Below are 15,495 nucleotides of genomic sequence, written 5' to 3' on the forward strand. Positions count from 1 at the left end.
TTTTTTTTTTGTTCTTCTTGTTAAACTGCATTCCATTTTATTCTTTCCCACAAAATAAAAACTATTTTTGCTCAGTTCTTGCCTCCTGCCAGTTCATTTTTCACTCACCTTGGTTCCTTTTGTAATCCTGTCGAATCTAGCAACTGATCTATGACTTTTGAGTTATCTTAACTTACTGAGTCAGGGGTTATTTTATTGTCACAACAAAACACATATACACTTACTACCTCAGATTTATTAGTCATCTATCCCATAATTATCAGATACTGTATCTAAATGATGACTTTGTACTTACTGATGGTTTCTGTCTGATGTTCTCCTCAGGAGTTCAGGCTGAAGGAAAACATGACTCAGCAGGTAAAAAGACAAACATTCATGAATCAGAATCAAGTTTGAATGTAACTTGTTCTGAGGTAAATCCACTTCTTTACTGACGACTCTCTGATTTCTGTTCAGAACCTGATGAGCTCAGGTTGGTGGGAGGAGCCAGTCGCTGTTCAGGTGACCTGGAGCTGAAACATCTGGGAGAATGGAGACCAGTGGATGGTTATGACTGGACCCTGAAGACAGCAGCTGTTGTCTGTGAACATCTGGACTATGGCTCTGCTGTTTCTGCAGATCTGAGCATTGAGTCTTCATCCACACCTGTGTGGGGGTTTCAGTTCTGACTGTGTTGAGTCTGGTTCTGGTCTCAGGGACTGTGCATCATCAGAATCCTCTTCCTCTTCTCTGACTCTCACCTGTGCAGGTGAGCCTCTAACAGTCATGTTCTCTAACATCATGTATGACAATCATATTTCCAGAGTTTCTTCTGTGATTTCTTTGGACTGAACTGTAAAGTTCTCCAGAACAATAACCTTATGGGTCATTATGGTTTGTATTTTTTTCTAGGACACAGGGTCAAAGGTTAAGGTCACAGGTGCCCCTTTAGTTAAAACTTTGTTACAAGGATGTTTGTTTTTTGTCATGATGGATTTTTTTTTTCTTTTATCTGTTAGCATGATTACTTAAATGCTTCCTTGAACTATTAGGATAGGTCTGTGGCCTGTACATAACATGGTCATTAAATTTAATACACAAAATAATTCTCAGATTTTAAGATTTCACACGATCAGTTCTGCCTGTTTTTAGCTCCTTTTAGAATGAGCGGTTTCAGGACTAAGTCACTTCTATGCAAATAAGCTGCTGTTGGCCACGCCCCCCAACTCAGTGTCCCGTCTGTAAACATAAAAACTCTCTGATGGATTAAACGCTGCGGATCTGACACATATTAATATTGTTTTTAATTCACGAAAAAAAAGAAGAAGAAAATAAGGCCAGCAGCAGCAGGGTCAGTTTAGGCAGACGCAGCTCCTCCTCCTCCTCCGAACCTGAAAAGTGTCCGGACGGCCGCCTGGTAAAGATCAGTTTTGTTTTTTTTCCCCTATTCTTTTATTATTATAATTCTAATGTTAGTTTAGACAAACCTGCCGTGACTTTAACAGAGAAGTGTTTCTGGGATAGTTGAGGTGTTCAAACTACAAATTTATTTAGCAATATCGCAGCAACATGGCCATCAAAAATAAAATGAAGCCACGCAGCTCTGTTCTCTGTGATTGGGAGAACATGCACATGTTCTCCATTGCAGCCGACAACAGAACATTTTCCTTTTCCAGCAGACATTGTTCAGCGGTAAAACGAGCAGAACAAATGTGACGTCTTCTTGTAATGAAGTGGGTGGAGCTCCACTTGGGTTTGTAGGTGAGAGGCTGGGCTTGGCTAGGGGTTGTGAGGTAATGGAGATTGCAAAACGACCCGTTTCATAAACCTTGGGATGGTTGGGTCACAGACACCAGAAAACAGTTATTTATTTTGCAAAAAACGGCTGGGTGGTTTTTTTTTGTTGTTTTTTTTTTTTTCCATTTGGACTGTTCCTAGAAACAGTAGATACTCAAATGGAAGAACAAAAACATTCAAAAAGTGAATTTTGCGTAATAGATGGCATTAATAGGAGATGCTGGGGTTGTTACAGAAAACAAATCATTACATTTTGGTGATGATTCTGATCGTTCAAGAGTTCATCGGTGTTACTGACCCTATGGCCTCGGCAGAGGTTGGCATTCTTTGAGTGGTTCTAGTTTTCTCTTATAATGATTGTTACAAAATATGAATACTGTTCTTTCTTATAATTGATTCATTGGGAACACTGTCTGAACCTTATTGGTGCAAGTCGACTGATTACAGTTATATAATCTGTCAAATTAAATGATTTCTCTCAGTGTTTCTACTTATTCAGCTTACCAGGTACAGTGCATCCACACATTGTATCCTCCTGCCTATCTGCCTGTTTTTCTACACACACTTTTCTAGGATGCTGTTCCTGACACACATTTTTCTACTTTATCTCTAAATTTCCTCCACAATTCCTCAAAACTTCTTTCCTTCACATAATGAAGTTTTTCATCACAATCAACAAAAGCTGTTCAGGTTAAAACAGATGAGGGTCTTTTTCTTTCTTCCTGTTTCCAGACCTGCTGGTTCAGCCAATCATCTCTGTGTCCTCCATGAACGGGGTCTCTGATGCCCAGCAGCAGGGGTTTCAGGTGTCCAGGGGCTCCAGCTTCACCATCAGCTGCTCCATCCAGCCTCAGTATCCAGGAGGCTCCTTCCAGCTCTCCTTCACCTCCTCCATGATTTTGTCAAACTCCCCAGTACTCAGACTCCTGGTTTTCTCTTGGTTATTGTTGTTGTTCATTTCCTACCCTGAGGGCTGTTTCAGAGAGTGGGTTTTGTGAAAACTCTTCATGTCTTCTTCCATCTGAAGCCAACTGTTTGACTTTTGTTTGTTTTTAATCAATCAGACTGATTTATTTCATGATGTCTGACATCAGGAGAGGACTTTCCACCTAGACTGGATTTACTGTCAGTCCCAGATCATGTCTGTTTGTTTGAGCTGTATCACTTTTCCTTAGATTCACTCATAAATGAAGACAAATCATTGCAGTGATTTCCTCTTTGTTATTCCCTACAAGTACAGAAGCAGCAGCTAGGATTTGTAATGTTGTTCCAACAATAAAGCTTTCTCCTGTGAAACTGGAGTTCCACTATCAGAACGTCTGGGTCCAGTTTCTTAATTCTTGGTTTAAATCCAGAGTTTCTTTCTCTGTTTTTAAGAGTCCTAAAAAGATGCTGTCTGTGTAACTTTGATGATGAGAGAAATCAAGTTGGTGTTGGTGAGTGTTTAGTGGTTAATATATAAATTCAATTAACATAAAACATCTGTCCAGAGGCAGTGAGGGAAGTAAACTTTATAATCATTTACAAGCTCATAAATCAAAGGATCATTTGAAGACTAAACTGAGTTAGAATCAAACCTGTCATCATTATCTTTACAAAAGTAGTTTGTTTATTATTCTGAGAATCTCATTTTACAAACACATCTTCCTAAAAACAGATTTCTTCCAAATCATCATTTTGACTGATAGTTTTTTTTGAAGAATGTGTCCAATTTATGTTCTGTATTTTTTTTACCTTTTTGAATAAATATGGAAAAATCTAATTGGTTGTTTGTCTCGTTTATCTCTACGTGTCCCTGTTATGGACTTGCGACCTATCCAGGGTGTCCCCTGTCTCTCACAGAATCACAGAGAAAAGCTTGAAATATGATTAAAATAATGTTGTGATTAGTTGTGATCTGGTGTGGTTTATATAATGAAGCTAATGTCAGGTTTTGAGTTTTTCAGTTATATTTCTGTTTATTATTTTACTCTTTTAATCCTTGTATTTAGTTGTTTCTGTTTTCTTGTAGTTAAGCCTGGTTTCATGTTGTTGTGTTTCTATATGTTCTGTCATCAGTTTCCTCGTGTGTTTCCTGTGCCACTGTTCACCTGCCCTCAGCTCAGTAGGTTTCCAGTCAGCCTGCCACGCCCTTCTGCACCTGTCCCTTTTTGGTCATCACTCACCTGTTTTCCACTTCCTTGTTAGCCCAGCCTTTATATTCAGTTCTCGGTCATGATCTCCCCGCTGGTTGTTTTATTTCTGCCTGATGTTGTGTATCTTTGTCTTGTAGCTGCTTTGTTCATGCCATGGTCTGATCTTGATCCTCGTATCCCTCTTCTTTGTGTTCCGCTGTAAGTTTGTTTTTGTTTGCTGCCTCGTCAGCCTTTTGTTTTTCTTTTTATAAATAAATGTTGGAGAAGATGAGTCTGCGAGTTCATTTTGCATGCACTTTATGGCTAAAAAGGCTGTGTGTGTGTGTGTGCTGCAGAGACATCAAACATTACCATCAGATTTCTCAGCTTGTTTCTATCAGATAACAGACATGAAACATGAAGGAACGGGGGTTAAAAATAAGAAGAATCATCCTGTTTGATAAGTGCTGCTGAGGAAATATTCAACATTGAGCAAACGAGCTCTGAAATGTCAGATTCTGGAAAATTAAAGAAAAGAAAGAAATAGCAGCTGATAAACTAAAGGTTTAGTATCACCTGCTGCTGAAAGGCGAAGGCCTTAAAAACTCAAACTGGCTGAACTCAAACTTGGTGTGGTAGTAGCTGAGAGTCATGAACAACTCATCCTCCAACTGCTACTCATTGTGCAGGATTGTTGCTTCAAATTTCAGCATTACCTGTTGGAGTCAACCCTGTCTTCTGTTAGCAAAATATCTCATGAACCAATGGATGGATTTTAATGAAACTTAAAAAAAATCTTTGGCTGTCAGCCTTATTCAAGATGGCCGCCAGAGCCAACTGACCTTAGAGAACAAAAAGACTCATCCGGAACATTTGAGCTTTTATTTTTTTTTAATGATAAACAATATTTGTTCTAAACTTTATAAAATACATCTTCATAAAAGTCATTTCTAAACAAAGAAGTTGACACATTACATCTGAAACTCAAATCAAATCTTTTTTCAATCAATACTGACTGAGACTGGCCCTCAGCTGGGAGCCAGGTTCTAATTTAGGCTCCTGCTGTCACTGAATATGACATCCCTGATATAAACAGTTCAGCAGAGGTTATTTAAACTCAGTTATTACTATTATAAATGGATTACATGAATAAACTAAAGCAGTTCAGTCTGTAAATAAATCGTCCTGTCTGTCTTAATAAATCATGAACTTGTTGATATGAGAGTTAAAGCTGGATACTTAATCCTAAAACCTTGGAGGAACAGGTAGAAGAAGCGATCCTCAGTATTCTTCCTCAGGCTGTAGAAACATCCTCAGTTGAAGGAGAGACTGTTTTTCCTCTAAGAGTCTTTTATCCTCAACAGCAGAACCAGAACGGGTCTTACAGTCTCCAGCTGGTGGAGATGTTTACTCCTTCACACTCCAGAGCTCCACCATCAGGTCAGCTGAATCCAGTCCTCCTCCTGATGGTTCTTCAATCAGAGTCCATCAGGAAGCAACAAACCATTCCTGACATCCGTCACCTCCAAACTCTTTGTTGTTCTCACCTCCCTCTCTCTCTTTTCTGGAGAATTATTTTTTGATACGATTTCTACAAAGTTCCAAGACTTCCAGCTATTCTTAGGATTAATAACTTTTATCCTGTTTATCAAACACAAACGCAGCTCTGATCTGACAAACAGCTCCTTCTCTCATTCAGCTTTCTACTCCCTGCAAGAACTGCATCAATAACTGACTTACAATCAAATATGGGTTCAATTAAGCAACAAGAGCGTCACAGACAGATACTTTAAGATCTCCCTGAGGGAAGCTGTTTTTCCACAGCAGTAGATAGTGAAGTAACTGTGCAAAAGTCAAAAGTAAAAACTTAGAATGTAAAATATAAAAATACAGAAATAAAACCAAAACAGATCAAATATGAGCATGAAATACACACTTGAAAAGTCTGAACTGTATCTAAAACCCTAACCTAAACAGTTGGATAAAAAGAATAAATGCATTAAAACAGGACTCCAATACAGACTAATATGTACAAGAGGTGCTGCTAAATGGCAGAGTGTAAATAACTGATATATTTATAATTAAAGCTGCTAATATACATTAAAATGTTTGGTTCAATCTGGAATGATGTCATCTGACTTTAGGTAGCAGGACATCCCACCACAGAAACTAAATTCACAAAAAATAGAAACACTTTGATTAAAATTAAACAAAATCATCTGAAGAATGAAAGCTTTATTATTAATATGTAGATTTTTTGTTCTGCTGATTTTTAAATGTGTTCCTGCTGCCAAACTGTCTGAGGTCCAAATATAAAAAGCTCCAGCAGAGCTGTGGGTCTGAAGGCCTGGAACAGTTGTTCTGGGATCATCTGATCAGGATTCGTTGGAAGAACTGTTCTGTCTTCATTCAGCTGAATCAAAGCAGCTGCAGGTCCATGAAACTAACAAACATCAGGATTCTGGATCCTTTCAGATGTTCCTTCTTGTCTTCACTGCAGTGATTCTTATTCTCCCTAAGGTGTTTCAGTAAATTATTATTATTAAGTTTATACGATGATGGAGGCATAAAAAGGAACAAAGAAATAAACCGTTAACTAGAAATATTTAGGATGTTAGTTAATGACTAACTAATCCTTCCTGATGGTGATAACCCTGATGGTTGGTTCTGTGGCAGCTGAGAAATTCATCTGGATGTGAGAGGAGCTCTCTGAGGTTCTCCTCTGCTCCCTGAGCTCCTTCCTCTTCAGCTGCAGAGACTCTGATGTTCCACACAACCAGCTCCATGTTCTCCTGCCTGCTCCACTTCTGCCTCCTGCTGGCCTGCAGAGACATGACAGCACCCAGATGTGAGTGAGAGCAGCAGTCCTCTGTGTCTTCAGCTGAACAAACACAGGCTGACTGCTTCATTCTCAGCTCCAAACATGTGGACAGTACCTTCCAGTAGAAATACAGGCCAGCGTTCACCACCAGCAGAGTCAGCGGCAGGACGACCGCTCTGATGAGAAGAACTGTTGCATCTGATCAAACACATTCACAGTCATCATCACAACATCATGAGTCCAACAGCTGCCTTTAAACACAAACACTCAGAACACTGAGAGCTCTGCAGACCCACTTCATGAGTGAAATGACTCAGTTATCTTTCAAAGAAGCAGAGTTATCCTCAGAACCAAACATGTACGTTGGATGGAAACATGGAAACAGTCAGTGGACGTTTCAGAGTCTCTGCTTCAGCTCACCTGAGACAGTCAGAGACAGACCACGGCTCTCAGAGGAGAAGTTATGAGAAAAAACGTGGATGTTATAAACACAGCTGTAGCGTCCTTGGTGGGCGGGCTCTGCAGCAGGAAACAGGAAGTGTGCAGAGTGATTGACAGCTGGCTGGATGTAGCTGTGTGGAGTGTTGGAGGAGGTGAAGGAGAGCTGGAAGGAGCCTCCTGGATACTGAGGCTGGATGGAGCAGCTGATGGTGAAGCTGGAGCCCCTGGACACCTGAAACCCCTGCTGCTGGGCATCAGAGACCCCGTTCATGGAGGACACAGAGATGATTGGCTGAACCAGCAGGTCTGGAAACAGGAAGAGAGAAAAAGACCCTCATCTGTTTTAACCTGAACAGCTTTTGTTGATTGTGATGAAAAACTTCATTATGTGAAGGAAAGAAGGTTTGATGAACTTTGGAGGAAATTTAGAGACACACTAGAAAAATGTGTGTCAGGAACAGCATCCTAGAAAAATATGTGTAGAAAAACAGGCAGATAGGCAGGAGGATACAATGTGTGGATGCACTGTACCTGGTAAGCTGAATAAGTAGAAACACTGAGAGAAATCATTTAATTTGACAGATTATATAACTGTAATCAGTCGACTTGCACCGATAAGGTTCAGACAGTGTTCCCAATGAATCAATTATAAGAAAGAACAGTATTCATATTTTGTAACAATGATTAGAAGAGAAAACTAGAACCACTCAAAGAATGCCAACCTCTGCCGAGGCCATAGGGTCAGTAACACCGATGAATTCTTGTTCGATCAGAATCATCACCAAAATGTAAATTACGTGTTTTGTGACATCCCCAACATCTCCTATAAATGTCATCAAAATCTGTTAATTAGTTTTTAAGTAATCTTGCTAACAGACAGACTGATAGACAAACAAACCAATACTACTGACAACAGCCTCCTTGGTTGAGGTATCTGTGATAAAGATGTACTCATTTGCAGTGAAGACACTTCAGAAATGTGTTATTTTGAATGTCTATCTGGTTGTAATAAATATACACTTAAACTAGAAACACTCATATAATGGAACCCTCTGCCGAAGCCAAAGTATCATTAAAAATGAGTGTGAACCAGACTGATCTGGATCACCACCAAAATTTGATCAATTGTTTTTAGTGAAAACTCCAACGTTTCTCGAAAATATCATCAAAATCTGTTCATTAGCATTTAGATAATCTTGCTAAAATAAAAAACCCATCATGACCATAAATAAACTTCATTAGCAGAGGTAACAATGTTTTACCAAAGGAGTCACCTGTGCCCTTAACCTTTGACCCTGTGACCTTGAAATAAAAAAAAAAACATGAGGTGATTGTTCTGGAGAACTTTACAGTTCAGTCCAAAGAAATCACAGAAGAAACTCTGGAAACATGACTGTCATACATGATGTTAGAGAACATGACTGTTAGAGGCTCACCTGAACAGGTGAGAGTCAGAGAAGAGGGAGAGGAATCTGGTGTGGATGAAGACTTCCATCTCTGTCCTACAGAAACAGCAGAGCCACAGTCCAGATGTTCACAGACAACAGCTGCTGTCTTCAGGGTCCAGTCAAAACCATCCACTGGTGTCCATCCTCCCAGATGTTTCAGCTCCAGGTCACCTGAACAGCGACTGGCTCCTCCCACCAACCTGACAGGTTCTGAACAGAAATCAGAGAGTCGTCAGTAGAAGAACAAAGTCAGTTGGATCAGAACAAGGCAAGGCAGCTTGATTTGTATTGTATATTTCAGTAACAACACAAGTATTTTACATAAACAAAAACATTATGACAAAGTGCAAAAGAACAAAAGAAGCATACAAAATGAAAAATGTATGAAATTACAGATGCTCAAAAAGTTAGACTTTAAAAAAATAAGCTCTGATGAAGAACGGGAAGTACTTTTTATATAAAGTATAAAAAACATAAAAAACATAAAATTCTGAATAAAATAATTCTTAGCTTCAATCAAAGGCAGCAGCAAACAGGACGATCTTCAACCTCGTTTTAAAGAAACTCACATTCAGAGCGGTCCAGCAGTTTTCTGGGAGTTTGTTCTAAATATTTGGTGCATTAAAGCTGAATGCAGCTTCTGCATGTTTGGTTCTGACTCTGGGGACAGAGAGCAGATTTGATCCAGACGACCTCAGAGGTCTTGATGGTTCATAGTGCAGCAGAAGATCAGAAATGTATTTTGGACCCAGACTGTTTAATGTTTTGTAGACCAGCAGAAATATCTTAAAATCAATTCTCTGAGCAGCAGGAAGCCAGTGTAAAGACCTCAGAACTGGACTGATGTGATCGACTCTCCTGGTCTTTGTGAGGACTCAAGCAGCAGTGTTCTGGATCAGCTGCAGATGTCTGAGGGAGTTTTTAGGAGGAACAGGAAATAATAAGTTACAATAGTTAAGGCAGCTAAAGATAAATGCATGGACAAGTTTTTCTAAGTTCTGCTGAGACATCAGTCCTTTAATTCTAGCTCTGTTCTTCAGGTGGTTAAAGATCATTTTTGTAATTGTCTTAATGTTGCTGTTCAGAACAGAAATGAAGCAAATCAAAGCTGCAGCTCCTCTCCTACCTGAGCAGGTGAGTCCAACAGCTTTGCCAGGTGAGCAGGTGTTTCTAGCTGAGCCTGAGCTTCTACAGTCCAGGAGAGCAGACTCATGGCCTCCACACTGGAACTCTGTGGTCCACTTTGGAGCCTCCACTTCTCCATAGAGCGCCCCCTGGAGGACTGAAGGAGGCCCACAGCCCAGCTCCCTACAGACCACCTGTGCATCCTGCAGGTCAAAGTCAGCTTCACACACTGAGGACCAGCTCTGCTTGGACTGGGAGGACGGGGAGGACTTCACCTCCAGTCTGCCTGAACACAGACTGGTCCCATTCAGCAGCCTGACAGAGTCTGCACACATCACACAAGATCCAACACAGACAAACAACAAACATGCTGCAGTTAGGAGGAGACAGAAAGCACAGCTTTTAATTTAGTTGCTGTGTTGCTGCAGCATCTATGAGTTTGTTTTTTAAACTCTGAAGATGATCAAACTGTTGTACCAGGAACAGCAGCAGCTCCAGAGCTCAGCTTCACAGAGAGGAAAAAACTGATGACCACCAGATCGTACAAACCTTCTTCTGGATTCATCTCTGATTATTCTAGCTTTGAACATTTTTAGTACAATATTGCAGTTTTAAAAGAAAAGTATCAAGTGTGCTGTGTTATATTGTTTTGTTGATGGATCGTTTTTCTACTGTGACGTCTGTTAACAATAAAGTGCTCAAGTGGAAAAAAAAGGGCGCCTTGTGTGACACATGGAACCACCAGCTGCCTTAGTAGTGTGAGTTTTTTACAGGCACAGCTTGAACATCATGTAAATATACCTGTTTCAAATCAACAGCCATATGCTGTCTGATGCAGATGTTTAATGATGTTCAACAGGTTGGTGTCTCTAACAATCAAATTGGCAACAATAGAACCGTGGACCACCTGCTATAACTGCCTAGAAAACCAACAATTATAACATTAAGACTCACTGACTGTCATGGCCATAATTCAACACCCAACTACACAGATACTTCTCTACCAACAAAATTTCAGCTATTATTATTATTATTATAAAAAAAAAAGAAGGACACCTATATGTATTTGTGAGCACCTGTCCTGTGAAATCCAGGACATGACCACCCAGGAAAAGAAAAAACAACTCAAAACAAGGATGCATTTTATGAAATTCTTAGGATTATTAATGCAACAAAATAATTATAAATTGATTAAAAGGTAGAACACTGACTCACAACCAGCTTTTAAGCTGAACGTTCTGAGACAAATGTGAAACTTACATGTTTTGTTTTTTACACACTGAGCACCATGTGTTTGTCTTGACTGCAACATTTTGTACTTTTATCACAAAGTATCCTCTGCACCATATAATATTATGTTGTATCAAAGCAGGCTACCCTGACAAATCTGCCAGGTAGGTCAGACTGAACGAGTAACCAGTGACTATTCTACAGCTTAAATCAACTATACCCAGAACTAAAGTTATAACCTTTTTATAGTGCAATGTATTTGTTGAGTGCAACACAAGTGTATATGTACTCACCAAAATGAACAAAATATGCTTGAGAATCTTATATAACTAGTTCTGTTACTAAATAAACTACAACTACTTTCTAATGGCAAAGTAGTGAAATTCTCCTGTATCCTACAGTGTACACCTGTACAGACCTCCATGTAGCTTCAAAACGAAACCAACAGCACAGAATATGGCCATAAGAAGAATCATCTATACTTCTGCATGTAGCCAGTGTGATATGACAGAAATTATTCTTAGAGAGTTCAGATTAATGAGATTGACTACAAGCCCTGGGAACTGATAACAAGATATCTGCTAATATTATTGACATATTCAAATACTCTGATCATCACATCATCATTTTTACACATACAGAAATAGAAAACACAACTTAATGCCCCACTTTTACTGAACAGAACTTTATTAAAGGTATTTTTAGTAGAGTATGAATTGTAATGTTACCCAGCTCCTTCAGCCTTATTTATGTATTTAAATTAAATGCTTAAAATGTGGTAATGTGACCTTTTTGAATTATTGTGAGGTTTTGCTGTGGTGTTTTAAAGTTATTTACTTTGGTGTTTTGGAGTTGTTTGCTTCGTTATTAGTTTATTTGGGGTTATTTTCATTTGGGTTGCTGTGTTGCATGTTTTGCTGATTTTGTTTTGTTTTTGAGGTGACGTTACCACCCACAGCCGGAAACGCCCACTTTGACAGCGCAGGCGTTCTTCATTAGCAAAGTAGCGTGCAGACTGAGGAATCGGAGATAAAAGGGTGGTTGGACAGAGAGAGAAAGAGGGGTGCCGGATAGACCCAGGACGCGGGGCAGCGGAACGGAAGGACAGGAGGGTGTTGCAGAGGTTCGAACAGCCGACTCGCCGTTAAGGATCGGACGACTGGCTGCTGTGGAGAAAGGGGGACTGGATCGTCGCCAAGATCTTCCACTGGAGAAGATCCCCCTGTTGGTTGCCACGCAGGATCGGTCAGCTGGAGACGAGAAGCACGGAGCATTGGAGGGAGGACACGCCCCCACCTCGTCTAGCTAAGACTCTGATTTTCACCTGTTCCACAGACTTATTTGTTGACTCTGCCGCCTAGTACCGCACTGTGTTTATCTTTTTAACACCTGTCTTTTAAATACGGCATTTTATCTTTTTAACATGTTTTTTAAATAAATTATTGGCTCGAGTTTAAAGCCTGCCACATTTCCTGCAGTTTTTTATACTAAATTCACTACTCGGGTCCCACAAAAAGACTGAGGTAACTTATCTTCTGTATTTCCAATAAAAAAGATGAGTCAAATAGAAGTCGTAAGGGACCGTTATAGCAAATGTAAAAACTACATTTATAGATACATTTGAATCAATTCATTTATTTCTAATTTAATGTAAGAGCTACAATTTAAACCTTCTCCTAGTGGCTGGTGGCGGGGAAATGGATGTCATTAATTGGCTGCTCTGTTTAAACAAAGTTATGGCGAGTTAAGTTTGAACTTTTGCATCTGAGGTTTAGGAGGCAAATCAATTCGTTTTGTTTGTTACCAGGATGGTTAATCGGCCTGTCACCAGGGCAGGAGGAGAGGAGAGCTGCACCAGCGCGTCCCCACCTGTTTCCTTTGCGAGCAGCGTGTTCATGTTTAGAGAGACATGCGACGATACACACCGGGGAACATTACGTGTTTGTATAAGGAGGTCTTTTCGGGCAAAATAAACAAAGTGGGTCAACGGGAAATGTAGGCTTTAAAATCCAGAAATGCTACCTTGGGCCACACACAGTAAAAAAAGAAGAAGAAGAAGAAAAAAAAAGATTTCAGAAGGGCACTCATTTGTCCAGAAGAAAAAGGGCAGGTCAGTGACATTTATTCTAGTTTATACGTCATTGGGGCAGGTGCTGTAGCACCACCTAGTGTCTATCTGTGCAAGTCCCTGCTGTAAAATACAGAACAGGTACACATGATGTTGCTGGGTTGGTGCAGAGGATCCATCACTGCTTCTAAAGCTGCAGATCAGTGGTTCAGTTTCCTGGTAGATCATGCTTCGTGTAATCTTAGGATGCATTCACCAATGAGCAACACAACTAATATAACTGATCTGGTTTTTATCAGGTTCCAAAAACAATCTAGTCTGACTTAAAGTCACTAAAAACTGCTAAAGGAGGTTCTACAAGCTGCTGGATGTAGAACTGGAACCAGTTTTTGTTTAATAAATAATGACTAGATGGAGTTTGTTGTGTGACTTTGTTTAACTAAGGTTAGATTAAAACCAAATTAGAACCTGGTAAAGACCAGATCAAATTATTATGACATTCTAATTTTTTTTTTTGTGCTCTCTGTGAAGGCAGGCGCTATTTTCCTTCTCTCCGTACCCTCCCCAATTTTCTTTTTTTAGAACCTCTCTTTGTATGTTTTCCAAATTGTAAAATGTGACTCTGGTCAGCTGGCCTCTCGGCGCAATCGATCAAATTTTCTCGACGAGAAGACTGGGCAAAGGAGAGTCCTCTTGCCCTGACGGGACATATGCAGCTGGATACACCATGGATTCCTGGGGGAGTGGAAGATAATGTGTCTGCTGTACTGTCGGTCGAGGATGTTCAAGACGTGTACATAATTGGATTTTTTGATAACAGGATTTCTGGTGTTTGGACTTGGTGGTTACCTGGCGTATTGTGAAATTCGGCAGCTGTTTGGGCCATTGTAAGGCTGCCTGGCCTGTGTGAAGGGATTTGCCGAGCGGTGAACGCTCAGACTCCGTTGCTGTGCGAGCAGAGACGCAGACTGGACGTGACTCTTGTGAGTCGCGGGCCAGCTGTGGACCCTGGAACTCGCTGGCAGGATAGAAGGGACCTTGGAGAATTTGATAGCTCAGCTCGGCGAGAATGACCACATTAATTTGGCTGATTGGAATTGCCATTGAGATGTACCAGTGAGACTCAAAGGCAGACAGGAAATTAGCAGCATCAGCCTGACCTAAACAATTTTGTTATCTGAATCTGGCTCCACTTGAGTCGGCCTTGAAAGGATGGCTATCTCAAATTCTCCTGGATGTTATGTAAACAAGACGCTCTGCTCCCATTAGCTTAGCCCGCGCAGCGGTAGGTGGTGGCATGACTGGGTTGAGGGGCCTGGTGCCCTGCAACTCTCCCTGTGTGTCTTTGTCCTGGGGGCTGCTGGCCCTGTGCTTCGCTGGCGACCTACCTCTGCAGTTGCCTTGGGGTGGTGCCTGGTGTCTGTTTGCCTGGGGCTGCTGCTGCTGCCTTCTGGGGCTGGATCCACCTGTCCTTTCTGCTCTTGGGTGCTGTAGATGGTGGGCCTTCTACTGTTCACGGCACCTTTTTTTTCTGTTTTTTCTGGGTTTTTTTAACTGTGCATTTCCTAGTGGCACCCATATAACATGAACACACTGTATGTATGTATGTATGTATGTATGGTATTTTTTATTATTTTTGACTTTGCATTTTTATGTATTTTCATGTGTGTGTGTATCTATGAATGTGTACGTGTGTGTGTGTGTGTGTGTGTGTGTGTGTGTGTGTGTATGTATGTGTATATATATGTATGTATATATATATATATATATATATGTATACATGTTGAGTGAGGGTATAAGGGCCTGCAGTGCAGTCTGTCACTTTATGTACTGAGCATTGCATGCTTTATTTGATGCTTTTGTAGCTGTTTGTTTTTGTTTTATTGCTGTTGTTTGTAACGCACTAATAAAGACCTGCAAAGATGTCTTTTTGGTTCTGTAGTTAAGTTATAAGTCTGCACTGCAGTTTTCAAAATTGTGCACAAAACCCAAGCAAATAAATTTGTTTAATATACATTATGTTTCACTGAATCGAATACCAAAATAACAAAAACAGTATGATCTTATACTTTCATTTTGACTTCCCCTTTGTTAGGAAGAGAAAGGTTTAACGATCACTGTCTCCAAGGAGGTTCAGTAGTACAAGGCTGAGGTGCACCCAGAGGTACTCTAAGACAAAAAATAAACAAAGACAAACAGACAGACAGACACACAGACAGACAGACTGATTGACTGACAGCTTCCTGCAGGTTTCTCTGTCAGGTGAGGGTCAGCAGTCTGTGGAGGCTCAGAAACTTTCAGAACTAATCCACTTCAGGAGACTTTAGGATGGGATTGTTCTGGAGAACTTTACAGTTCAGTCCAAAGAAATCACAGAAGAAACTCTGGAAACATGACTGTCATACATGATGTTAGAGAACATGACTGTTAGAGGCTCACCTGAACAGGTGAGATTCAGAGAGGAGGAAGAGG

At 40.4% G+C, this 15,495-nt stretch overlaps 1 protein-coding gene and 1 long non-coding RNA gene across 2 annotated transcripts in view; one reads left to right on the top strand and one right to left on the bottom strand.

Moving 5' to 3' along the window:
- LOC112450054 overlaps positions 1-3,513 on the top strand; it is a 6,980-nt gene extending 3,467 nt beyond the window's left edge. Inside the window, exons 2-4 of the long non-coding RNA XR_005234001.1 lie at positions 325-357; positions 457-748; positions 2,509-3,513. This is a non-coding gene — a long non-coding RNA (uncharacterized LOC112450054). The remainder of the gene's footprint in view (positions 1-324; positions 358-456; positions 749-2,508) is intronic.
- Positions 3,514-5,841: 2,328 nt separating this feature from the next.
- LOC108228657 (CD5 antigen-like) overlaps positions 5,842-15,495 on the bottom strand; it is an 11,208-nt gene continuing 1,554 nt past the window's right edge. The window contains exons 3-8 of the mRNA XM_025003298.2: positions 15,463-15,492; positions 9,727-10,050; positions 8,589-8,810; positions 7,132-7,458; positions 6,827-6,909; positions 5,842-6,712 (exon numbers count right to left, since the gene is read on the bottom strand). Coding sequence (XP_024859066.2) covers positions 6,509-6,712; positions 6,827-6,909; positions 7,132-7,458; positions 8,589-8,810; positions 9,727-10,050; positions 15,463-15,492 — 1,190 coding nt within the window. The 3' untranslated portion in view covers positions 5,842-6,508. The remainder of the gene's footprint in view (positions 6,713-6,826; positions 6,910-7,131; positions 7,459-8,588; positions 8,811-9,726; positions 10,051-15,462; positions 15,493-15,495) is intronic.

Source organism: Kryptolebias marmoratus, linkage group LG14, assembly GCF_001649575.2.
Source record: "Kryptolebias marmoratus isolate JLee-2015 linkage group LG14, ASM164957v2, whole genome shotgun sequence".
Classification (NCBI taxonomy): Eukaryota; Metazoa; Chordata; class Actinopteri; order Cyprinodontiformes; family Rivulidae; genus Kryptolebias; species Kryptolebias marmoratus.